A 25,701-nucleotide genomic window follows, 5' to 3' on the forward strand; every position below is an offset into this window, starting at 1 on the left:
ACAGACACTGACACATACAGCACATGAGAGTAATACAGCAAATGCAGAAGGATGAAAGGTTCATCATAGCCATGTCATGCTACACAATAGATCTTGTCCAATAGCTTTCCTTATGTGACATAAAACTTTTGGGAACCATTCTGCTTGAAAAGTGATACAAAATTATAAAACAGGTATATTCGGTATATTTTAGGTATAGACTGAACAATGCAAAATTATATTAGGGCAGAGTAAAATTTATAAAGCAGAGTTTAAATGTCCAAGGAGGACAAAAATCAAACTATATTTGTTGTCATTGATGACAGTTAAAATATTAATGTTCTAAGAATTAAAGAGAAAACTTTGGTAGCTTAAGCGATCTGGTACTTGTACCATTAACAGAAACACATTCAAGTCATTTTGTTTTCATAATAAAGATGTCTTTATTCCAAAATAATAATGTGTTAGCCAGACAACTACATACAAAACATCTACACGAGACTTTGGTAAGAAATTTATCCATGACAGCTTTCTCAGAAATCCCATAGTGAACCAAAACAAACAAAACTAAAAATAAAGAGGATTTTTTTTGCTTTAAAAAATCAACTGGCTTTTATTAAAATCTGTTGTACATGTAAGTCCCTAAATATTTTTGTTTCATTGCTTGTAAAGACTCTACAGATTCTGTAAGAAAACAAAATAACAGAATGCTAATACATGAAAAGTGAGTTTTATAAAATTCCTAGAGCGTATCCCTGTGCTTTCAGCTCTAGAACATGACAGGTGATCCACATGTATTATATATGGAAATAAGCTTGGTTTATTCTTAACTGATGACTACTAGGTTTACGGTAGCACTATAATAATTTTATGCCTTCCACATAGCTTTGAGGTTTACTTCCATTTAAGTTAAAGACCCCAATTGAACTGTAGCCCCAATTGAGCTACAGTTAGTTTTAATTTAATTTTAATCAGTGGTACAAGGTTGTCATAACTGACAACAAGGTTGTCCTATTGAAAGTGATTGAGGCCCTACTATTGTTCCTTGCAAACATTACAAGTAACAAGCTTAAATGCTTTTTACCTGTATTTTAAGAATAAATTCATCAACTGGGACCATTGTGTTCTTATCTGATGTATGTCAACAGATCAACTGAATTTTCTTGGAAGGCCAATACTATTCCAAGCTGTATTTTAAGAATTGTTGGAGAAGTCAGCCAGTCAACCAACCAACCAATCATAATATCATTAGATATTAGAGAAATTACTGGCAACTACATTGAGAAATTACCTATGTCAGTCAAATGGAGAAAGCAGTGAAAAGTGAACAATCAACTCTATTGATATCACAACATTCTTTCTTAGTTCAGTAGAATCAGCACTTTTCCCAAGATAATTACTAATATTACTAAGAACAGCATAGAGGAATGACGCCCTTCCCCCTCCCCCACATTGATCCATAGGAGGGCTAGTTGTATTATACTTCTATTCGGTATTTTACAGCACCACACAGGACTCTTGCCCATCTTTATTCTGGCCCATTGCTTTTGGCCTATTTTACACTGGAATTGACTCCAGACCTGTTTTCCTCAATATAACGCTACACTAGAAAATAAATTTCCACAGGTATGACCTAACTCTGATAAACATATGCCCTTGACAAGCCAACCTGAGTTCTGAGTAGTAGCCTATCAGAAGAAAGGTGAGATTTTGGGAAGCTAATCGCAAGTGGTAAATAATGTAGTATGCATGACTGACATAAAGAAACAGCTTTCCTCCTATGGAGGATCCTCAAGTTCAGTGTGACAAACCCAGAGAGAACCAAACATCATTTAAACAGAAGCTCACAGGACCAATATAGTTCCATTTTGCTTTCTCTCATAGCTGATGTTGGTTGGTTGTGATCTATGGAGGAGATGTCCAAAGATTCTCCTTACTAAGGATACAATTGATTCTAGGGCCAATTCTTATTATTCAGATGGACAACTATTTTTGCATATGCTGACTGAGAAACATGGTGGGCAAAGGACGAGAAACAAAAGAAAATAGCAATGAAGTCTGTAATGAAAGGCTAGTGTGAAAATGTTATTGTATTGTGTCTGGGAGTAAAAAAGCAAAGACAGCTTCTGAAATGAAGAGGAGAAATCTAATCTTTCTGTTCCTCTTTGGTGTTGCTCTGCATTATGAGGTCTGAAATATTCCAAAGCTCTAAAGATTCTCTGTGGTAGTGGATTTTTAAACAATACATTATATATTTTTGTTGATTCAGTTAATTGAAGTCCATGGATTCCTCTAAAGCTCCTGAGGATTGGCTTACCTAAGCTGCATGGAGAGAGTTCACCTGCCTGTTCTTGGCCACCCAGCACAGGCTCTTGTGCAAATATGTGCTGGCTAATGTACATGTGACTTGCAGACGACAAAGGTTTCCTACCACTGGGCTATTCATATGTGAGTCATGTAAATGTGCTTTCCCTTTTCAATGTGGGAAGAACAAAAGGGTTATTTTACTGGGGGCCCTAGCATTTTCAGGAAGGAAGAATAATGTGTCAGAGAATTGCTATAAATACACCATGATGGTAAAGATAAATATGCACCTGCAGTATTATTGAACCAGCATTATTGAGATAATTCCTTGGCACAGTTTTGTAATCACAGAGGCACTGCTTTGGATGTTTTGAAACTGGATCCAAACAGATAGTTAAGTTTGCAATGTCATGAGTGCATGCATCCCATGTAGTTACAGGGAATATTTCTATGACCATGGTGTGTCCACAGAGATGTCTATAATTTCCCGGTTATAGGATTTCACAATGACTTCACTAGTTTTATGCATTAAGGGCTAGCTGGAGCATCCAGGCAACTCTCAGCATTCTGTTGTGAGGAAATATTTATAAAATATATTTCTTGCACCAGCAAGACTAATAAGCAAACCACACTGCAAAAATGAAGACTAATATACACAATTTATATCTTTAAAAAAAATCAAATCAAAGTTGATTTTACATTTATCTCAGAGTGCATTATTCAAAAGACTCCGGTTTTGCTAACAAGGGTGAACATTGCAGGCTCTTAATTCCTTCTTATCTTTGCAACTGGTGATCTGAGTGCTTTTGAATCTCTTCTTTACTGTCATGAATCGCTCCTGGATTCCACCCCCACATAGTTTGGTACATTCTGACCAAGCAGTCCATGGTTTCATCTTACAACCTACAAACAATCACGAGAGAGAGAGAGAGAGAGAGAGAGAGAGAGAGAGAGAGAGAGAGAGAGAGAGAGAGAGAGAGAGAGAGAGAGAGAGAGAGAGAGAGAGATTTGAGGGTCAATGGACCTTACTCAAGATGGGATTTTTGTGTGGAAAGAAAAAGAGAGACAATCACTGATACACTTTAATTTCTGGGGGGCTTTCCGCACCGGGATCCTTGTAGCAAATTGTTTGCTGAACGAAAAATCGCCATTTAAAATAGTGGAATTCGTCATTATGCATACCTGACTTTGTAGTGGAATCCAGTTGCGTTTCCATCGTTTCCCACAAGCTTCCGGTCTCAGCAAAAATCGCTAGAAAGGAAGCGCTATTGCCAAGCTCGTCCCGCCCCTGGCCGTCAAGCAGCCAATGGGCAGCCGTTAGCATGCTCCCAAACAGCCCCTTTCCCTTTAAGAAAGTTTTTTTTTAAAAAAACACACCCATTGCAACGAATATGTGTTGATTCGTTGCAACGGAGAGACCTATCCAGCTGGCAGGTGTGTTTGAGCTGCCGTTTCATCGTTGCCACGCTCCCCCCCGAGTGAAAAAAAAAATCCCCCCCCCTCACAGGCCCGATTTTCGGCCGAAAACAGTGTAAAAAATAAAGGGAAAATACATCAGCAAACGGGCTTCTCTGTTGTTTGTGCTTAGTGACTAAACAGCTCTGGGGAGGGACTGAAGCCGGGGAAGCCTCTAAACAGAGGCTCGCTGGTGGGTTGAACTCCGCTCGCTCGGAGAAAAAAAAAATGGTGATCGCTTCGCTGGAAGATCAGAGGAGAGAGCCAGGGGGAGGGACTTTGTAGAAACCACAACAATGGTAACGCACAGAACTTTCCCGCTAGTGTTGCAGATTGGTTGCAGGAGTGTAGCGCTTTCCGGAGGGTGAATCCACTTTTGGGGATTTCCCTGAAAGCGCTACAAGGAAGCGCTTTTTGCGGATCGGTTTCAGGTGTGTGGCAGATTGTCGACGACGTTGTGCATAATGGCAAATCAGTAGCGTTTTCAATTGGCAACCATTGTGCGATTTTGAAGGCGTGCGAAAAGCCCCTGAGATTTCTCTCTTTATTCCTTATGTTATTGATGGTTCTATTTCAGCTCCTTAATCCAAACTTTTGCAGTCTAATGATTAGATATACAAATATTAAAACTTTCATGGACTAGACTGCATGTTTCATTGGGCTATAAGAATTCCTTAACATGAATAATTTAATGCATCCATCTGAATCATAGACATTGCCCATGTGAATGGATTGGTTTTGCCAAATACATCAAGGGGCTGCTGTTTCCTGATGTAGCTTTTAATTATCTGGGTCATGCTACTGGATCAATAGCATATTCGCAGAGTGGGTTTTGTTGGTGGCTAGAAGGCTTTGGAAAATCATGATAAAGTTTTGGAAAAGATCCAAAATAAACTTTTACAAATTACCTTCTGGGGCTTACTACATGCTTTATTCTGATTTCATTTTGCAACAGTCCTGTTGTTCAAGATACTATAACAAGCCAACTTAATGTAAAGCACTTAGCATTCCAGTGATCTTCAAATGACTGTTCAGGATCTATCACTCAGGAAAACTTAGTCCTATAGTGATGGGAACTAATTTGTTTCTGTTTTAGCCATAGTCTGTGGTTATGCAACTTGTCTGAATCAATGTGCACTGCACATACCTGGAAATTGCTCACCATCAACATCTTCTTTTGCTTGCTCGCTTCTCCTTTTCTCTCGAGGCTCTTTCCAGCGCCTTTTCTCAATATTAGGATTTCTCAAGCATTTTCTTATTCGGCATTTTTTGCGCTGTACTGTTTCTGGGCATGTTGCTCCTCCAAACTGGGGCTCCATTTCAATCATTCTGGTCCTAATCATATGACCTTTTCCACAAGACTTATTGCATTCTGACCATTGGGACCACTCGGTTAGTTCACAGTCAATAGCTGCATAGAGAGAAAAGGAAATACTATTAATCTCAGCTAATGAAGTACAGTTAAAGAGAATCAATGAAGCCACCTGTTAACATAGGAAGTTCTTGATCTCAAGGCAAATTTCGCAGAGCTGGTAAGTCTCTGCGGGACCCTGAGCTCTTTTGGCAAAGTGTTCCACCAGGCTGGAGCCAAGACTGAAAAAGGCCTGGCCCTGGTTGAGGCCAGTTTCACTTACTTCAGGAAGGGAATCCTAAACAGATTTTAAACTGCTGGTCTTAAGGCTCTCTGGGGGATATAAGGTGATCTCATCTTTTCAGCAGTAGTGAAGACATCCTAAAGCAACTTTCCTCAACTTTTTAACCAATGAGAACCCCTGGAACACTCTTCAAGCTTCGAGCAACCGCAGGAGTGGTGTGATCATGCAGAATATGGTTAGGAAGCATAGCTGTGAACAGGCTTATCCAGGACCCTTCCCCTCTCACCTCCTCCAGACCCATCACTGGCCATTTTGGGAGGGGGGTGGGCAAGCTGACATGACCATATGTGGTCAAATCACCTGAAAAATGTTTAGAAAAATTTAAAAATATATAACAGTTAACTTCCACCCATTCAGTAAACCCTTCCAGGACTGCCAAGAAACCACAGGGTTTCATGAAACCCTGGTTGATAAAGCTTGTCCTAAAATCAAACACGGTTGATCACCTGCAGTCTCTAGAGAGAAACTGATTATTCTATCCTATGGAATGGTGTTTTGTTAATTGCACTGTCATCAGTCTCCTATGTTGAAATAAGGTTACCATAAGGTTGACAGAACAATCCTAACCAACATTACACCCACCTAAACCCATTTCAGTGGGTTTGTTGTTGTTGTTATGTGCGAAGTCGTGTCCGACCCATCGCGACCCCATGGACAATGATCCTCCAGGCCTTCCTGTCCTCTACCATTCCCCTGAGTCCATTTAAGTTTGCACCTACTGCTTCAGTGACTCCATCCAGCCACCTCATTCTCTGTCGCCCCTTCTTCTTTTGCCCTCGATCGCTCCCAGCATTAGGCTCTTCTCCAGGGAGTCCTTCCTTCTCATGAGGTGGCCAAAGTATTTGAGTTTCATCTTCAGGATCTGGCCTTCTAAAGAGCAGTCAGGGTTGATCTCCTCTAGGACTGACCGGTTTGTTCGCCTTGCAGTCCAAGGGACTCGCAAGAGTCTTCTCCAGCACCAGAGTTCAAAAGCCTCAATTCTTTGACGCTCGGCCTTCCTTATGGTCCAACTCTCGCAGCCATACATTGCAACTGGGAATACCATAGCCTTGACTAAACGCACTTTTGTTGGCAGGGTGATGTCTCTGCTTTTTAGGATGCTGTCTAGATTTGCCATAGCTTTCCTCCCCAGGAGCAAGCGTCTTTTAATTTCTTTGCTGCAGTCCCCATCTGCAGTGATCTTGGAGCCCAGGAAACCCAGCTCAGTGGGTTTATATGGATGTAACTATTTAGGAGTGGATGATTAGACTAGCAGATTGTTTGAGTAGGATTGTTATGTCCCTCCTGATAACCAGTGGGGGAGGATTATCAGGATTGGCTACTTACCAAGAACAGGAGGGAGGGAGGCTCAGGCTACACTGCTGGCAACATGGTGACATCACTTCCAACATGTACAGGAAGTGACATTATTATGATGTGATGTTGCAACAATGCTCTGGCATTTTGGGCAAAAGCTCTATTACTTCCTCCATAGAGTTTTAGCCCAAATACCAGAGCGTTGCCCCAACACTGCTGATGTGGTGGTGTCACCTCTGCTGGAACTGACATTGCCATTGACATAGCCTGGGCCTCCCTTCTGTTCCTGAAAAGTATCATTTGGTAAGTCTCCTCACTGGTCAGCTGATCAGTGCCTGTGGGCAAGGCCTGGTGGTACTGGATGCTCTGCCTTCAGCCCCAGGGATGGCAACCGTATGTTTGAGCAAGTGGAACTTAAATTGCCAGATAGTAGGGAAAAAGGGATGGGGGCAGAGTTAAAATTAACCTCTAAATATCAGACACTCAAACTTACGGCACTCTGGTAGCATGCATTTCTCTACTTGCTCCAGCTCCTCATTGCAGTCTCCAAGCTCAGCAGCAGATTTCAGCATCCTCTGTCGTGTCCTCATTCCCTTCCCACAGGTTACGCTGCAGTCACTCCACTCAGACCAAGGAGACAGCATACAAGGTATGGTATCTAGTTCAGAGGAAAGAAAATGTGTATGTGGGGTAGTCTAGCTCACAAACAGCAGTTGCTTAAAAATACTATCCAAGCATCAGGGAATGGGAAATGCTTGCTGAAAACTGGACTGGTATTGTGGGAAGAACTCGCACCCAAGAAGATTGATCTTACAGTAAAACCTCTTAATTTGCTGCTGTCAGATACTTCCAGAAACACAGGACAGTTGTTCTGGGAGTACAATGCACGAAATGATTAATCCATGGAAAATATTTGTTTAACTTGTTAACCTGTGTAGTGGCAAAGCATCTCTGGAGTCAATCTGTATGCTTGATCAGATCTTTTATGATCTTCATTTCTCAGCAGCATTCCCTGATTCAACTTTATTTAGCTAGGCTTACTTGTCTCTCTTTAGAGCCTCTTGTGGCGCAGCGTGGTAAGGCAGCAGAAATGCTGTCTGAAGCTGTCTGCCCATGAGGCTGGGAGTTCAATCCCAGCAGCCGACTGAAGGTTGACTCAGCCTTCCATCCTTCCAAGGTTGGTAAAATGAGTACCCAGCTTGCTGGGGGGTAAACGGTAATGACTGGGGAAGGCACTGGCAAACCACCCCGTATGGAGTCTGCCATGAAAACACTGGAGAGTGTCACCCCAAGGGTCACTTGTCTCTTTGGGCTGCTGCTTTTTAAGTTATTTGTCATCAAAATGAGAGGGCAGTACCAGTCACCAAGATGAAAGAAGGCAAAGACAAATACTGATAGTGCAGTGAGGAAGTGAAAATGTATTGATCATAGAATCATAGAGTCGGAAGGGGCCATACAGGCCATCTAGTCCAACCCCCTGCTCAACGTAGGATCAGCCCAAAGCATCCTAAAGCATCCAAGAAAAGTGTGTATCCAACCTTTGCTTGAAGACTGCCAGTGAGGGGGAGCTCACCACCTCCTTAGGCAGCCTGTTCCACTGCTGAACTACTCTGATAGTGAAAAAAAAAATTCTGATGGAATACTAAAACACTTTGTAAGGCAATCTCTAGGCCCAAGGCTTATTAAGAAGAGGTCTTATGGAGCAACTCCCAATGCAATATTTTGGAATAAAAACAGGACACAGGTTTTATTGCTCACAGACCAAGGAGCACTGGCGAAGCATGAGGGCAGATCCCTGAAAATCGAACAACCCCCCTGCCACTCAGTAACCATTCTATATCCTGGGAGTCCCAAATATGAGACACAGAACAAGGGTGGTGTCAGGGTATACCTTTCTCTGCCACCTTCTCCTCGAAGCTATGGCAGCCGTTGGGGGAGGGGGGAGGGCTGAGAACTCTGGGGTTTGCCTGAACCTCAGAACAGGGGTGCCACTGGTTGCCTTTGGCTGCGATCATGTCTTCCCTTCTCAACCCAGGGTAGTTACCACACTATTCCAGTTCCCACTCTCTTCGGCTCCTGCCCTCTTCCCCTTATGTCCCCTCCCCCTCCCAGACTCCCCCCCCCCCCCCAGGGCTCCCTTGTGGCTCAGGGCAGTTTACAGAGAACATGGAGCCAATATGAAAGATTGTAAATATTTTGCAGATTTGCTGTGAATTGGTAGAGCACTCAACAATGACATTCTTACCAAGCACTCAGGACCCAGAACAAGTTCTGATAATTATAAAGAAGGATGTAGCAAGATCTTATTTGTATAACTTTGTGAGAAGAAGCAGTGGACAAAAGTAGGGAAGCCAGAATCTTGAGAAAAGTGCATCAAGGATAAGAGATCCTATAATGAGAGTCACATTCATCTGTTGAAGACAATGTGTTACCAGAAGCATGTGGCCAACTAAAACTTTCAAGGGAAAAGCACTGGGGCACTTTGGTTCCCGTGGAATGGTCTAAATTGGAATTGTCTACAGCAATTTTGGGGAGCTGTCTGAGGATTGTCTAAATCAATGAAGGAATAACAACAGCAGCTAGCTGAAATAACTTGGAAAAGAGACAAATTGCCAGAGTAGTTTCAAGCCCATGTAGCAGGGTGAAAATGCTCTTAAAAATCTAAGCACCCTTCAGTGTCTGTACTGAATGGATACAAAACACCCAAGAGAGCCAACAAAATCCAGGAGCTAGAATATGAGCAACAGAACCTGAGGGGACTGTTCATTCATTAGTACCATTGCTTGGGTTCCTACCTTTATCATAATGTAGATCAAGCTTTATATCTTCCTGGATGATCTGTGTATCTCTCCCATGAAATGGGGGGGGGGGATTTTTACATTTTAGGGAGCCTGCAAAGTTCCTAGTGCATCATTTCGCACTCATAAAACTGATGAATGCCAGATTTCAAAAGTGATTACAGCATAAATCATTTTACTAGTTCATGATACCTATATTTTAGGAAAACTAATGATCAGGCCATTCACATGAAACTCCCTTATACTGAATCAGACCCTTGGTCCATCCAAAGTCAGCCACCAGACTAACAACTTTCATTGTGATTCGATTGGCAAAAAAGAGCATAACTTGGAAAATAAAATGAGCAGACTAATACTTTTAAAACTTCTGTGTCAAATTGCTTACTAAAGGCAACCAAGACTTTACAAGTGGTCCTTCTTTCAAAAAGGGACTTTGGGGACATGTTGAACTGGGGAGGGGGGCAATCCTTGCTTCCTGTAAACAATACCAAAGGGCAGTTGTTGAATGAAGAGAGAACTCATCAACATTTCCAAGACAACCGGGCTATGTAGATTCCTTACACAGCAAATCAGGCTAACAATGCTTGTTTACAGGCATGGCAAAACACGGGGGAGAAGCAGAAGCAGGTGTTTTTCATAGCTTGTTTTTCACTACCCAAAGCAGCCTACAATCATCTTCCCTTCCTCTCCCCATAATCTGTGAGGTAGGTGGGACTGAGAGAGCTCTGAAAGAACTGTGACTGACCAAAGGCCACCTAGTTCTCCAGATTAGAGTCTGCTGCTCTGAACCACTACATCTCACTACTCTCCCTGTACCACACTGGCTCAGAGTGTACAGTAGGATCCCCCCCCCCCCGGGAGATTTCTTCCTCCTTTAATGGCAACTCCTACTCTGAAAATCAAGACTCGTGGAAATTCAGCACAGTGCTAATTCTGGGCTGTGCTTGGTATAGTGGTTAAGAGTGGTGACTTCTAATCTGGCGAGCCGGGTTTGATTCTCCACTCTTCCACATGCAACCAGCTGGGTGACCTTGGGCTCGCCACAGCACTGAGAAAACTGCTCTGACAGAGCAGTGATATCAGGGCTCTCTCAGCCTCACCCACCTCACAGGGTGTCTGTTGTGGGGAGAGGAAAGGGAAGGCGACTATATGTCGCTTTGAGCCTCCACCTGGTAAAGAAAAGCGGCATATAAGAACCAACTCTTCTTCCTCTGTTTGGTATCTGGTAGACCACTGGCAGACCCTGACGACTACTGGACATGATTGCAGACAGACAGATGGATGGATAGACAGACAGACAGACAGACAGACATAGATCACAGATACTTACGGCACTCAGGCATCATGCATTTCTCTGCTTCTGTGATTTCTGCCTTGCACATGGATCCATCAGCAGGAGTCATCTTGATCATTCGGTGCCGTTTCTTCATTCCCATGCCACAACTGGCACTGCACTCATCCCACTCTCCCCATTCTGTCATTAGGCAACTGCTAGGAGCTAGTCATCATATAAAGGCAGAAGATCAGTCAAAGGGCACTGTTTTTAAAGAGGGCTTTACTTAATGATTCAAAACAATCGCGAGTCTTCATGAATACATCAAATACTTACAGCATTCCTCATTTACAATACATTTCTCTGTTTCTTCAGTAGGCACTTTGCACATAGAGCCATCATCAGGGAACTGCTTCACATATCTTTCTCTGGATCGCATTCCCATGCCACAGGACACGCTGCAGGGGGACCAGGTTATCCACTCAGACATCATGCACGTAGAACCATCTGAAACACAGAAAACAATTCCCATTTGTTCCCTAGAGCCAATTAAGCTAAGAAACATATACCTAGATCTCATCCCCTGATTCCTTTTTTTCTTTTACCTTCATCACTGCAGCCTGGACCCATGCATGGCTGAAAGTCCTGAGTTTCCGGACAAGGCACACTCAGGTCCAACTGAGCTTTGAGCATTCTCTGCCTCATTCGTTTGCCTTTTTCACAAGTGGAAGAGCTACAAGCTGACCATGGGGACCAGTTTGAATAGATGCAGGTTTCTGGAGTGTCATCTAAAAAAATGGGCATAATTAATCCAGAGAATTTATTGCCAGAAGATATTACAATGAATTCCTATGAATCTGACTAATAGTGACCTCCAAAACATTGAATCATTAATATCATGTGCTGATATTACAAAAGTGGTTTCTCAATGTCCTGCCACTTGCACTTTGTTCACTCACACAAGAAACCATTCCTTTTACCCTTTTATAGTTATATATCCTGCTACCTAGCCCAATGGCCCTCATTAATGCCAGCAATGGGTACACCTCAAAAAAGGATTATTTGGCCTACACAAAGCATGGAGGCCAGGCAGCATCCTACAAAGCATCCCAGAACATTATAATATCAGACGTATGGGAGCACAATGCCTCAATAACATTTAACCTTAGGGTGTTAGAGTGAGAGGAAACACATATTTTTCTGTTTCCATCATAACTAGTCTCTGAAAGCACCAGCGTCTCGGCTTCTCCATTGCCCAGGGTGTCTTGTTGCTTTCATCACGTCGCACAATGTCCCATCGCTTCTGCTCAGCTGATAATTTTATTACAATTGTCATCAACAGTTAAAGTGATGGTATTGACCTTAAAAGCCCAGCATGTCTGGGGGGCTGCCTATTCCCTTATAACCCCTCATGAGTGCTATGATCCTCAGAGCAGGATCTCCTCAGGGTCCCTGTCCCAGGAGAGGCGAAACTGGCCTTGATCAATTCTGATATTGAGCATTACCTTGATAGTGCCAATGTGAGGATATCACTTCTGGGGCATGTTGGGAGTCACATAGATACACTGTCATGTAGCCCCCATCCCTGTCTCTGTTGGGCTATATTAGTGTTCCCCAACCCCTGGGCTGCGAACCACTCCTGGGCCACGGGGAGGAGAGGGAGGTGCCCGCCCGACAGAAGCTCACAACTCCCTCCCTGCGTGGCGCTAGGATAAGATTTCTGCCTTTAAGAGCAGGTCTCCCTAAACGCAACAGGGCCACTCCATTGACATGCTCCCGATCACAGTGCAGGTAGCGCCTCCATGGAGTGCCCAGAGGCATTTAAGGCATGGGCTGCGCATCCTTTCTCACTTGGCTTTATGCTGCGCCCTCCCCCTTCCGCCGAACGCCCCTCTGCCAATCAAGACGTGCCTTTCTTGGCCTTTGGCCAGTGCGCCTGCGCAGAGCTTTCCCGCCACTTCCCAGCTGCCTCCCACTGTGGCCGGCCTCCTAGGGGAGGGGGGAAGGCTGTGCGATGGAGTCGCCTGCCGAGCCTCTCGTCTGCCAGCGCTGTCATGGGCTCCATGATGCTCACTGGCTACTGGAGTCACTATCATCACCGCTTTGCTTGGTGTGCGCCCTTGAGATGCTGCGAAAGGACGGAGCCTCAGTGTGTGCACCTTTCGCTTGCTTGGAGCCCTCCGAGGCACCCCTTCCCTGCTGGCTCTCTTGCCTCTCCTTGCTGAGTACTCAAACGATGCTTCCCTGGGTGAAAGCCCCATTGAATAAAATGGGGCTTACTTCTGAGTAGAGGGGGGGAGTGTTACCTCAGGGACACGTTCTCAGATTTTCCCGTATTGCTTGAGTAGTAAACCAAGTTGAAAATTCAGGGAAGAGATCTGGAATATCCCTGAGGGAATACTGCTTCCTTTAATTTGGTTTTTAAGTCAGCATATTTTATTGGCATGTGTGGAAACACAGTGGATAATAGGGGCTCTTAGGTAATATAGCATTGTGTACCAGTTTTGATTTTTTTTTAAACAGCAGCACTCTGTCCCCTTATTATTTGGGGGGAGCATCTGTAGGTGTTGAATTTTGTCTCCATTTGCCAGTATTAACAGCTATATTTAATGGCAGAGAGAAATAGTTTGGGGGTGGTTGTAATGCACAATGGATAAATTGCTCCTGGCACAGCGAATGCCGGGGGGAGGGGAGGAGCCTCCCTCCCCCCTCCCCCCAGTCCTCGGGACTCCCCCTCCTCCCTCCCCCGGTCCCCAGTCTGAAAAAAGTTGGGGTCCACACGTCTACATGCCTGCTTTTCCTAGACCCCTATTTTGCTGTGCAGAGAAGGTTAGCCACTCTGACCTCCCTGTCTCTAGCAGTATGTCCCCAGGAAGTTCAGTTTCCCTGCAGTGTTATCTGATAATATTTGTCTGTTTCCTCTAAAGGCCAAATGGCTGTGCATGTTCATTGGCACGGGGGTGTCAATTCTCTGCTCTGACGTTGCTTTGAAGATAAGGAACTGTGTTCTGTGAGAAAGTGTTTTGGTGCACAAAACGTACAATTGAGGGAAAGGAGGATTGTCTATATGAACCCTGGGTTTGAACTGACAAAACTGTTCTTAGCAATGCCTTCCAAACATGAAGACACCTATAGGGCTCTCTGTGGACTCCAATAAAGCAACTTTGGAACTTTTCTCAATGAGATGCCTTAGGTTGCTTTCTGCATCCCTTGGGGCTGCATCTAGGTTCATGACACATGTCTCTGCAAAGTCAACTGGGCCTTGCACTTCTTCCAGTTAAGTCACCCCTCTTAGCAGATGATTGATGGCGTGGTGCTGAGGCCTGGTGGTGAAGAAGTCTAGGGTGGTGGGGCGGAGTCAGGCTGTATGCATTTCACAACTAGTTCACAGTAATAAGTTTCCTTGTCCTCAGACAGCCTAATTGATATTCAAATGTTCTTCAGCATAAATGAATGTGAAAACTTTGTTTTGTCTATTTCCTGTATTGGTTCCCCATACTTCAAAGAGTTGAAGATATACCAACAGGGCATACATGGAGGTCTGATGCTATGAAAGAAATAAGGATAAACTCCTACACCCTTTGTCAATCTTCTAACCCATAATCTGGATAAGGTCTTTATGGCAGGGATTTAATAAAGACTATAAAAAACAGTTAAAATGTTTCTGCAATTATTAAGATAACCTTTAGCAGTAGCATAGAGGAAAAGATAATTACATACAAACGCACTATGGTGATCACATCAGAACATTAATTCAGAGGCCATCACTAACAACACTGAAGTGATTTCTATAGCAGAAAAAAAGGCAGAATGAGACTGAGGTGGTGAACTCTCACTTAGAGTGAAAGGAGCCAGAAAACAAACAGCCCTATTAACTCCCCCCCCCCCCAAAGCATCCTCTTGGGAAAGATAGGACACTAGAACATATGTAACAGCTGCCCCTATTCCTCCTCTCATCTGAATTCTATGCATAAGCTTACAAGGGTACCAGATTGTCCTTGTAGACACATAATCATGAATAATAAAAATAATAAAAAGAGCAGCTGGAGGGGAAATACAAGATCTTGATGAAGACCAACTAGCATTTGAAAATAAAGTTAGTAGGATTCAGCGTCCTTTAAATGAGTACACTGTTGCCAATTCCCTACATTATTCCTGCTGACACGAATCCGATGGGTGTTTATCGAGTAATGATGCTGGCTTCTACCATAAATGGCTTTTTTATACTAATGAGGAAGGCATACAATATAGAGTTAACCACACTGGAGGATAAAACACAAACACACACACGAGCACCATAATTTAAAAGTACCTTCATCTTCCGGAGCTTCTGCTGCAAGATCTGCGACAATGTCATCAACGTTATCAGGAACAATATTGCACTGTTCCCCCTGCAAAGAGAATGTTTAACTTGGCAAAGGAAATAATGTTGTTGTGGGCACTGGAATGGAAAATCAAGTGCCAGAAGATGTACAAACAAGATCTGAGCTGCTGGACTCTCACCATTACGGAAGGCCTGCTGTTTTTGAAAGGCCCGTCTATGATGTTTTTGCAATGCCCATAAAATATCCTAGCAAGAGTTTAGGTTGCTCTTCTGCATGCTGAGAGCTACTAAGAGTTCTCCCAGGACCTCCCCAACTACCCCCCAAGTACAAGCAGAAAATGGCAAACTGAGGCATGAATGAGATTTGAAAATGCCATTATGATGGAAAATAAATGTTGCCAATGGTGGAAACATACTGGATGTTATGATACAATGTCATATATTGCTTTGAATAGATGCAGTCAGAGAGTTATATGGTTAGTTGTGAGTCAGCAGAAGCCTTGTGTATATTCCCTTGAATCATTTAACCTAGTAGTAAAGCCCATTGCCTGCTGTAATGCCTCACTTAGAAGCTGGCAACCCAAATAGGAGGTCTCTCTGTGCACAACAGTCCTGATCCAAGTCAGGTTTATGCACACCTAGGAAGTGCCGGGGCCACATAGTGTTGGGGTCGTTATGTGGCTGGCTGAGTGCTATGGAGGCATTATACCCTTTTGAGGCTCCACTTTCAAACCTGAAGGAATATTTCCACCACCTCTTATGGGATCATGAGTCCTTTGATACATTTAAAAATTAATATAGTTCCTGATTTTTGGGGGGAGGGAGCTTTTGAGAGGCACGCTTTGTGTTACGACTTTGGAAAAAATATATTTTATTTCTGGCATCACCTACATGCGTGTCCACCTATTTGTTGCACCAGGAATGTCACCATTTTTAAAAAGAAATTCCCGTTTCCAGGAACAAGGAAGAGGGAGGCGGGTGTGAGGGTAGGACAATACAGATAACTCTAGTGCGTTTGAGCCTCCATACCTTCCTTCTGCTGGTTTCCTTCTGGTTGCTCTCTGGTAGCTAGCACTTTTTAGGTTGGTGAATCTACTTTATGCGATTCCCCATGCTTTAAAATAGAGGATGTAATGAGCTGTCAGCTGGCCAGATGCTGGATGTGGGCAACGTCATGAGGAGCAGACGGAATATAATGCCTACATTAGGTAAGCATTTCACTATATTTATTGCGTGCAGAAGTTCCCCCAAAATATCACTGTCTACTTTCAGGTAAACCAGACTATAATGATCAGCTCCCCAGGCAGAAATGGGTGCTTTGGAGGGTGGGCAGGGTTGTTGTGCAGAAGAAACATTTGAGGGTTCCCTCACAAGAACGCCACAACACCATCCAGTTTCATCTGCACAATAACCCTGCATGTTAAGCTTCCAATGTTCAGAGCATGTTGGGGGGGGGGGGGGGGACTGCGTCTTCCCTGCAGAAGCAAGGCTAGCCACAGCAGTATTGTAAATGAGAAGGGAACCCCTTCTGTGGCATCCCTGTCAGCCAACCGTTAAACATAAGGGGAAAGCTTTCCCCCTCATGGGTTCCCTCTTAAAAGAAATGCACACACACACAGCTACAGACTCCCCAGTGTTGTTCTCCGAAATGAGTCCCTCCTCTCAGTCACTGGTTGTCAGAAGCTTCCTTCACAGCAGGCCTAGAGGGGAGGGGGGTGCGTAATCCTGAGCAAAAGCAGCAACTGGCCCTCAGGGGGAAGATTCCACCAATAGGAGGCTTCGGAACCTTCAGCGCGTTGCCAGAAAGTACACAACCCATCCGTATTCATGGTTCCTCTATATATTTGTGAAGCAGCCTTGGGGGTGGAACGTGTCCTGCTGTCCAAGTTGGAATAGGGCTAATCAGGGTGCAGCCAGCAACGCTGGCTGCAACCTGATTGGCCCTGCCCCTACAGCTCCTGCCCTCCCTCCCTGGACTCTAGCCATATTCCTCTCAGACATGCCAGAGACAGAGGGAGACATACAGAGCCCTGCCAGACTGCACATGAGCCCTCATGCCCTCCTATCGCTCCTGCTGTGAGGGAGACATAGAGAGACACAGACAGAGCTGCCCCAAGCTGCTGACAGAGACACAGAGAGAGCCACCCCTGCTGCGATGGAGAGAGAGAGAGACAGAGAGAGCTGCCCCAAACTGCACACCAGCCCTCCTTTCCTCCTAATTACCTGCTATGCCTTCTGCTGCGAGGCACACTGAGAGACATGCAGGGAGAGGGAAAGAGAGACACACAGAGAGAGGGAGATCTGCACCTCCCAATGTCCCACAGGTCCTAGTGCCAATTGCATTCCTGCTTACAACGGGCTTTCTTGCTAGTTTTATTATATAAAATGGAATAATCTACATAGTAAGTCTGGCATTGTATGTTGCTAATCTAATGGAGATCAACTATGCCAATTATGTGCCAAACTTCTTCTGATTATTAAACTTCTTCTGAGAGCTTATTTCCTGGCTAGAACCAGATTACTCTTTTGCATAGAAGTTGGTAGCAGCTTATCCCTGAACTGCAGAAAATAGAGAGGAATTCACCTTGGTGAGGGGCCGTAGTGTGGAAGTATATGTTCCCACAACCCACTTCCAATCTCTTCATCTCTTTTAATTAACATATTATAGTATTACATCTGAACTAGTCCAAAATACACAAAAGGTGAATTCAAAACATCTATTTGATGCTTCTTATATTTGTCCTGAAAACCCTACTAATGTTCAATTGAGCTACGTATTCTACTTCAATAAAACTGAGGAGTCAAATTATGTCAACTGTTTTGGATCTCCATTTGGGAAAACAGTACGGTATAAAGGAAGCAAATTAATAAACAACTGGCATATATTTTCTGCAGGTACCTTCCGTGCAATCCTTTCTATGACAACTCTGGCTACCGACTTAATGGAACCTCCTTCTGGGTCATAAAAGGGACTCTGGGGATGATCAAGGCTTGTGAGAGGTCTTATCTTCTCTTGAGGCGCTGTTGGTTTGTTGGGTGACTGCAGCAAAAAAAAAAAGAGCAACATATACAGCTATGAAACAAATGATTAGACACATTATACTGAACAGTAGACATTAAGCATAAAATATTGTACCAATTACTTTTAAGATGTACTTTGAAATTCAGCAATTGCTAACAGAGTATTTTCTGCTTCTATGGTAGCCACTGGAAGATGAGCCCCTCAGGTCGGAAGGTGTCCAATATGCTACTGGGGATGAGCAGACGGCTAGTACGAGTAGCGCCAGAATGAATGAAGCGGCTGGGCCAAAGCCGAAAGGACGCTCAGTTGTGGAAGTAACTGGTGGCGAAAAGACAGTCCGATGCTGTAAAGATTTTTATTCCATAGGAACCTGGAACGTCAGATCCATGAATCAAGGCAAGCTGGACGTGGTTAAACAAGAAATGACAAGACTGAACATCGACATTTTAGGAATCAGTGAACTAAAATGGACAGGAATGGGTGAATTTAATTCAGATGACCATCAGGTATACTACTGTGGACAAGAATCTCGCAGAAGAAATGGAGTAGCCTTCATAATCAATAAGAGAGTAAGAAAAGCAATCTTGGGATACAATCCCCAAAATGACAGAATGATCTCAGTTCGAATCCAAGGCAAACCATTCAACATCACAGTGATCCAGGTCTACGCCCCAACCACTGCTGCTGAAGAGGATGAAGTTGATCAGTTCTATGAAGCCCTACAACACCTTCTAGAAGCAACGCCAAAAAATGATGTGCTTATCATCATGGGGGATTGGAATGCTAAAGTAGGAAGCCAAAAGATAACCGGGATAACAGGCAAGTTTGGCCTTGGAGTACAAAATGAAGCAGGGCACAGGCTGGTAGAATTTTGTCAAGAGAATACAATGGTCATAGCAAACACTCTTTTCCAACAACCCAAGAGACGACTCTACACATGGACATCACCAGACGGTCAACACAGAAATCAGATTGACTATGTGCTCTGCAGCCAAAGATGGAAAAGTTCTATCCAGTCAATAAAAACAAGACCAGGAGCTGATTGTGGTTCAGATCATGAGCTTCTTGTTGCAAAATTTAGGCTTAAATTGAAGAAAGTAGGGAAAAGCACTAGGCCACTCAGGTATGAACTAAATCATATCCCCGACGAATACACAGTGGAGGTGACAAATAGATTTAAGGAATTAGATCTGATAGACAGAGTGCCTGAAGAACTATGGACGGAGGTTCGCAACATTGTACAAGAGGTAGCGACTAAAACCATCCCAAAGAAAAAGAAATGCAAGAAATCAAAATGGCTGTCTGAGGAAGCTTTACAAATAGCTAAGGAGAGAAGGGAAGTGAAAGGCAAGGGAGAAAGAGAAAGATACACCCAATTGAATGCAGAATTCCAGAGAAAAGCTAGAAGAGATAAGAATGCCTTCTTAAATGAACAGTGCAAACAAATAGAAGAAAACAATAGAATCGGGAGGACCAGAGATCTTTTCAAGAAAATTGGAGATATTAAGAGAACGTTTCATGCAAAGATGGGTATGATAAGGGACCAAAATGGTAGGGACCTCACAGAAGCAGAAGAGATTAAACAAAGGTGGCAAAATTATACAGAAGAGCTATACAAGAGCGAGCTTAACATCCCTGATGACCACAATGGGGTAGTTACTGACCTGGAGCCAGACATCCTGGAATGTGAAGTCAAATGGGCCTTAGGAAGTCTGAGCAACAATAAAGCTAGTGGTGGTGACAGCATTCCAGTTGAACTATTCAAAATCTTGAAGGACGATGCAGTAAAAGTGCTACACTCAATATGCCAGCAAATTTGGAAAACTCAACAATGGCCACAGGATTGGAAAAGGTCAGTTTACATTCCAATCCCAAAGAAGGGCAATGCCAAAGAATGTTCAAACTACCGCACCATTGCACTAATTTCTCATGCTAGCAAAGTTATGCTCAAAATCCTACAAGCTAGGCTCCAGCAATATGTGGACCGAGAACTTCCAGAAGTACAGGCAGGATTTCGAAGAGGCAGAGGAACTAGAGATCAAATTGCCAACATACGCTGGATCATGGAGAAAGCTAGGGAGTACCAGAAGAACGTCTACTTCTGCTTCATTGACTATGCTAAAGCCTTTGATTGTGTGGAGCACAACAAATTGTGGCAAGTTCTTAAAGAGATGGGAATACCAGAGCATCTTATTTGTCTCTTGAGAAATTTATATGCAGGTCAAGAAGCAACAGTGAGAACTGAACATGGAATCACTGACTGGTTCAAAATTGAGAAAGGAGTTCGGCAAGGCTGTATACTGTCGCCTTGCCTATTTAACTTGTATGCAGAGCACATCATGAGAAATGCAGGATTAGAGGAGTCACAAATTGGGATCAAGATTGCAGGGAGAAATATCAACAACCTCAGATATGCAGATGATACCACTCTAATGGCAGAAAGTGAAGAGGAACTAAAGAGCCTGTTGATGCGGGTGAAGGAGGAGAGTGCCAAAGTTGGCTTGAAACTCAACATCAAGAAAACAAAGATCATGGCATCCGGCCCTCTCAATTCCTGGCAAATAGAAGGGGAAGAAATGGAGATAGTGACAGATTTTATTTTCCTGGGCTCCAAGATCACTGCAGATGGGGACTGCAGCAAAGAAATTATAAGACGCTTGCTCCTGGGGAGGAAAGCTATGGCAAATCTAGAGAGCATCCTAAAAAGCAGAGACATCACCCTGCCAACAAAAGTGCGTTTAGTCAAGGCTATGGTCTTCCCAGTTGCAATGTATGGCTGTGAAAGTTGGACCATAAGGAAGGCCGAGCGTCAAAGAATTGAGGCTTTTGAACTCTGGTGCTGGAGAAGACTCTTGCGAGTCCCTTGGACTGCAAGGCGAACAAACCGGTCAGTCCTAGAGGAGATCAGCCCTGACTGCTCTTTAGAAGGACAGATCCTGAAGATGAAACTCAAATATTTTGGCCACCTCATGAGAAGGAAGGACTCCCTGGAGAAGAGCCTAATGCTGGGAGCGATCGAGGGCAAAAGAAGAAGGGGACGACAGAGAATGAGGTGGATGGATGGAGTCACTGAAGCAGTAGGTGCAAACTTAAATGGACTCCGGGGAATGGTAGAGGACAGGAAGGCCTGGAGGATCATTGTCCATGGGGTCGCGATGGGTCGGACACGACTTCGCACATAACAACAACAATGGTAGCCACTGGAACTAAACAGATCCACTTACTGGTAATATTTTATAACTATTGTTTCTCAAAGGCAAAGCTAAATTTTGGACTTGGAAAACAAGTAGATCCCCTTGGAAAGGTGATCCAATCCTAACACAGAGCAGCAGCATATCCTGGGATGGCTACACTGTAGCCCTGATCTGGATTGTCCTCGCCTCCAAGGCATCTCGGAGGATAGTGTAACTGGGGTGATCATTCCACATTGCCTGTTTTTGATGTTGAACTTCCTCATGAGTATGTTGCACTTTAGCTTTACCAGCCTTACAGTTTTGAGCAGGGTTTTTGTTTTGCTTTGCAATTGTTCTGGAGGCATTCCAGCAATTTAACAACCCTATTGGTCCTCATTGGCTTGTGCAATTTCCAAAATGAATTGTACCTTGCCTGCTTGCCTGTCCATTTGATTGTTTAGCAATTTCCCTGCACTTGACTGGTTGTTCAGAGTGTTCCTTTTTTGAATGCAGAAAGTAGCTAAAGAATTCAGCATTGATACCAGCCTGACATCCTTATATTTTAATGGCTAGCAAAACAGCCTAGACTGCCCCCTAGAGATATCCCTTCAAGTCCCACAGAAATGAGCAGGGGGTTGGACTAGAGGGCCTGTATGGTCCCTTCCAACTCTATGATTCTATGATTCTATGAAATGGTATTGTTGTCGTGTATGCAATGGAATCATAGAGTGGGCACCACAATTCAAACTAAGGGAACTTTTTACAATATTGGTTAATTCGCAGGATGCATCCTGCCATTGGGTTCATTCAAACAGACCAATCAATTCATACCTGGTGAACTCTCACAGGCCAATCATGGGCTTTGGCAGGAATCCCCAACTATATATAAGTTTGGGTGGTGGGCCACTGAGTTAGTTCTGTGGTGTGATCTTAATAAAGAGCTGATGTTTCACTCTACAAGTCACCTTACTGAACACACTATTCAATAATTCCTAGCTGGCATCTCTGTGCTCAGAAAATGGAGCCTGGGCCAAACAAGATGGGATATTCTGGAGCAAGGAGTTTCATTTGAAAGACTGGAGTGGTCACAAGTCTGTCACAAATCTCCCTCCACATCTGCATTAATGGGTCATCAAGATAAGCAATTCTGAACCAATCACTCTTTCCTGCTAGTGATTCCCCTCAACTCCTTTTTGATTACCTTGGGTCTATCAGCATATGCTCAAATGCATCAAGATTCAGCCAAACCATTTTTTAGCTTTCTGCAAATACATACTAGAAAAATTCAACCAATTAGCTAGTACAAAAAATGTAATCTTTTTTGTTTACAATTGTTCCAATTTATCCTGTACATATTGCCTTCATATCTACAGAATAAATTGGAACAATTATAAACAAAAAAGCTTACATTTTTGTACTAGCCAATTGGTTGAATTTTTCTAGTTTGGACTATTCCATTTGGCCAGCTCTCCTTTATCTGCAAATACATAGCAGATATTAATTTCTCTTGGGAGACTTCCAGTTCTTAGGAATAAACCCATCAAGCTATTGTTTGAGCTTCTAGAACATAGCCTTTAGCCCCAGGGTACATGTTTGGGGAATAAAGCAGGCTCTCAGTTCCATTATGGTGTGTCCATTGGTCACTACACCTGTACTCTTTACTGGTTCCTGATCTTACTCTTCCCCATCATGCTGCTGGCCCCTACTCTGAATCCACCTCTTTTCCTCCATTTTGTTTCTTAGGAATTTATATGTTTATTCTTGTGTGCTTTGAATGTATACCCCAATATCTTCCCCAATAAATCTTCTTGCATGAAAATTTAAGTTGTCCTCCTTTATTTAAAAGGGTTTCCACCTGGGAAAAGGACCCCATAAATACTGGTAAAAGATCCTGCAGTTACCTGGCCTCACGCTTATGTATTCAATAAATGTCCACTTGATTATAATAATATCTCATAATACCCTCGAGGGATCTATTATGGCCAAATGAAGGATTAAGGGGATATTGCTTTGTAGGGTTATTGTTGAGGTTCTTCAGAATACCCTTATGCTGGTCCTGTTCTGCTCATCATCAATATTTTGATTGTGCACCTTTTCTAGCTAATGGAACTTGGAGCTGATTCCTCAGGGGTTCATTGCGTAGCCAGCTCCCTTTCCACCACTTTGGCTTGCATGGCTACAAGGGGCTCATTGGGCTGCTGTCTCCCTCATCACCACCTTGGCTTGCCTACCTGCACCTCACACAGAATTTGCTCAGGCACGAAGCTCAAATTTGCTCTAGGGCAGTAGTTCTCAACCTTCCTAATGTCGCAACCCTTTAATATAGTTCCTCATGTTGTGGTAACCCCCAACCATAAAATTATGCAAGTATTCTTTCACTGATATTAAACCAACAATGGCATGAAGATCCATGGCTCATGATTGTATATAAATGGTTTTTTTTCTGGGGTTTCTCAGTTCAGTTCTGCCTCTTGTCCCGCTGAGCTGCACCACCACCCGGAGCACCTAGCAGGAGACTGCGCTGTGCTGGAGGCACTGCTGGAGTGGTTGGTGGCTGAGCACAGGTGCCTGCAGAAGGAGCAGCAATACTAGCAGCACTCCCCCCCCCCAACCAAGCTGCTTGCCTTGCCACAACCCCTGTGAAAGGGTCATTCGACACCCAAAGGGGTCCCAATCCCCAGGTTGAGAACCATTGCTCTAAGGAATGTACCATGCGGTAGCAAGGCAATGGCTGGCTCCTTTGGAGGGCCTTCTGACTAGCCATGACATTTCTTCAGTCTAAGCATAGTTGCTTACCCTGCCCAAAATGACAAAGTAGGTGAACCACTGCAAAATGGCACAGGCATTTCAGATCTCAAAATCAAGCCTTTTCAGATTTTTTTTTTCAGAAAGTGGGCAGGGGAATAGAAAACCTGGAACAGCAATGGATTGCTATTGAAGGTATAGAACCAAGGTGGGGGCAAACAGTAAAAAGTGAAATAAAACTAGAACATTAAGTTTGTTAGGAAGGCACTAAGATCACTGAAAGGCTCTTGAATTAAATGGTCAGAAATGGGATGAGGGTATGGAAGTTGATGCTAACCAGTCTCATCAAAATACACTTAGTTAGATATGACATTGTTAATGCCATGGCATCTAAAAAGATTCCTATGAATAGGCCTGTACAACAGAAAAGACAGGGCCAAATCTCCCTAACACCAGGAAAATAAATATTCAGGTTGCAGACTTATGAAATCATATAATAATGGCCTAAAAGGCCACTGCAAAAGGAACCAATGTAGTTAACTAATAACTTCTTGTTACAGATTTGTCTCCCTTGACACTTAGAAGGTGAAGGCATTTGAAATTTCTTACAACTGCCAACTATTTCTGTAATTATTATGTGACAATTCCCATTTAAAGAGGTGGGTTTTAAAGTAACACACTTTCCAATCTCCTGTAGAAAGATGGCAGTTGAAGAAACAGAAAAAAATAAACATGGATCATTATTTCACTTGTTTTTTTAAATTTTGTCTGCCATTGCAAAGAAGAATAGATTGTTAAATAGATGAGACTAAGATGATTTCCATTAGTTAGAATTATCTGTTCATTACGGAAATAAATGTCCTTTTAGTAAACTAGCCATGAAATTGATGTGATTGATATAGAAATGTCTATGAGATGGTTTTCCATTTCACTTGAAAATATATGCAAAATATATTTAAATACATCAGCAAAAATGATTGGTTTAATTATTAAGTCCCTTTCATTCTTTGGTCTTTTCTACATCTCATTTCCCTTGCTTATAAATTCCTGGGGATTTTTTTTTGGGGGGCGGGGGGTTGCTCTACAAACAATTTTATTGTTTTTTGTGGTCAATTCTAGATATCTATATCGTTGTACTTGAAGTTTAAACCCATTACTGCGTGTCCTCTCCTCTGCAGCCAACAGAAACAGCATCCTGCCCTCCTCCAAGTGACAAACTTTCAAATACTTAAAGAGGGCTATCATGTCCCCTCTCAACCTCCTTTTCGCCAGGCTGAACATTCCCAAGTCCCTCAACCTATCTTCATAGGGCTTGGTCCCTTGGCCCCAGATCATCTTCGTCGCTCTCCTCTGTACCCTTTCAATTTTATCTACGTCCTTCTTGAAGTGAGGCCTCCAGAACTGCACACAGTACTCCAGGTGTGGTCTGACCAGTGTCGTATACAATGCGACTATGACATCTTGTGATTTTGATGTGATGCCTCTGTTGATACAGCCCAAAATGGCATTTGCCTTTTTTACTGCTGCATCACACTGCCTGCTCATGTTTAGTTTACAATCCACAAGTACCCCAAGGTCTCGTTCACACACAGTGTTACCTAGAAGCGTATCCCCCATCCAGTAGGCATGCTTTTCATTTTTCTGACCCAGATGCAGAACTTTACACTTATCTTTATT

General features: G+C 43.4%; 1 protein-coding gene across 3 annotated transcripts in view; it reads right to left on the reverse strand.

Annotated features, from left to right (window-relative positions):
- Positions 1–397: 397 nt before the first annotated feature.
- Positions 398–25,701, reverse strand: part of SPON1 (spondin 1) — a 383,122-nt gene continuing 357,818 nt past the window's right edge. For 2 of the 3 annotated variants that reach the window (XM_077321896.1, XM_077321894.1), the window contains 8 exons: positions 17,984–18,124; positions 15,073–15,151; positions 11,366–11,548; positions 11,097–11,267; positions 10,818–10,985; positions 7,183–7,347; positions 4,886–5,149; positions 398–3,186 (listed from right to left, as the gene is read on the reverse strand). In XM_077321896.1, coding sequence (XP_077178011.1) covers positions 3,023–3,186; positions 4,886–5,149; positions 7,183–7,347; positions 10,818–10,985; positions 11,097–11,267; positions 11,366–11,548; positions 15,073–15,151; positions 17,984–18,124 — 1,335 coding nt within the window. In that variant the 3' untranslated portion in view covers positions 398–3,022. The remainder of the gene's footprint in view (positions 3,187–4,885; positions 5,150–7,182; positions 7,348–10,817; positions 10,986–11,096; positions 11,268–11,365; positions 11,549–15,072; positions 15,152–17,983; positions 18,125–25,701) is intronic. The other variant, XM_077321895.1, reaches the window with a different exon arrangement.

Source organism: Paroedura picta, chromosome 2, assembly GCF_049243985.1.
Source record: "Paroedura picta isolate Pp20150507F chromosome 2, Ppicta_v3.0, whole genome shotgun sequence".
Taxonomy (NCBI): Eukaryota; Metazoa; Chordata; class Lepidosauria; order Squamata; family Gekkonidae; genus Paroedura; species Paroedura picta.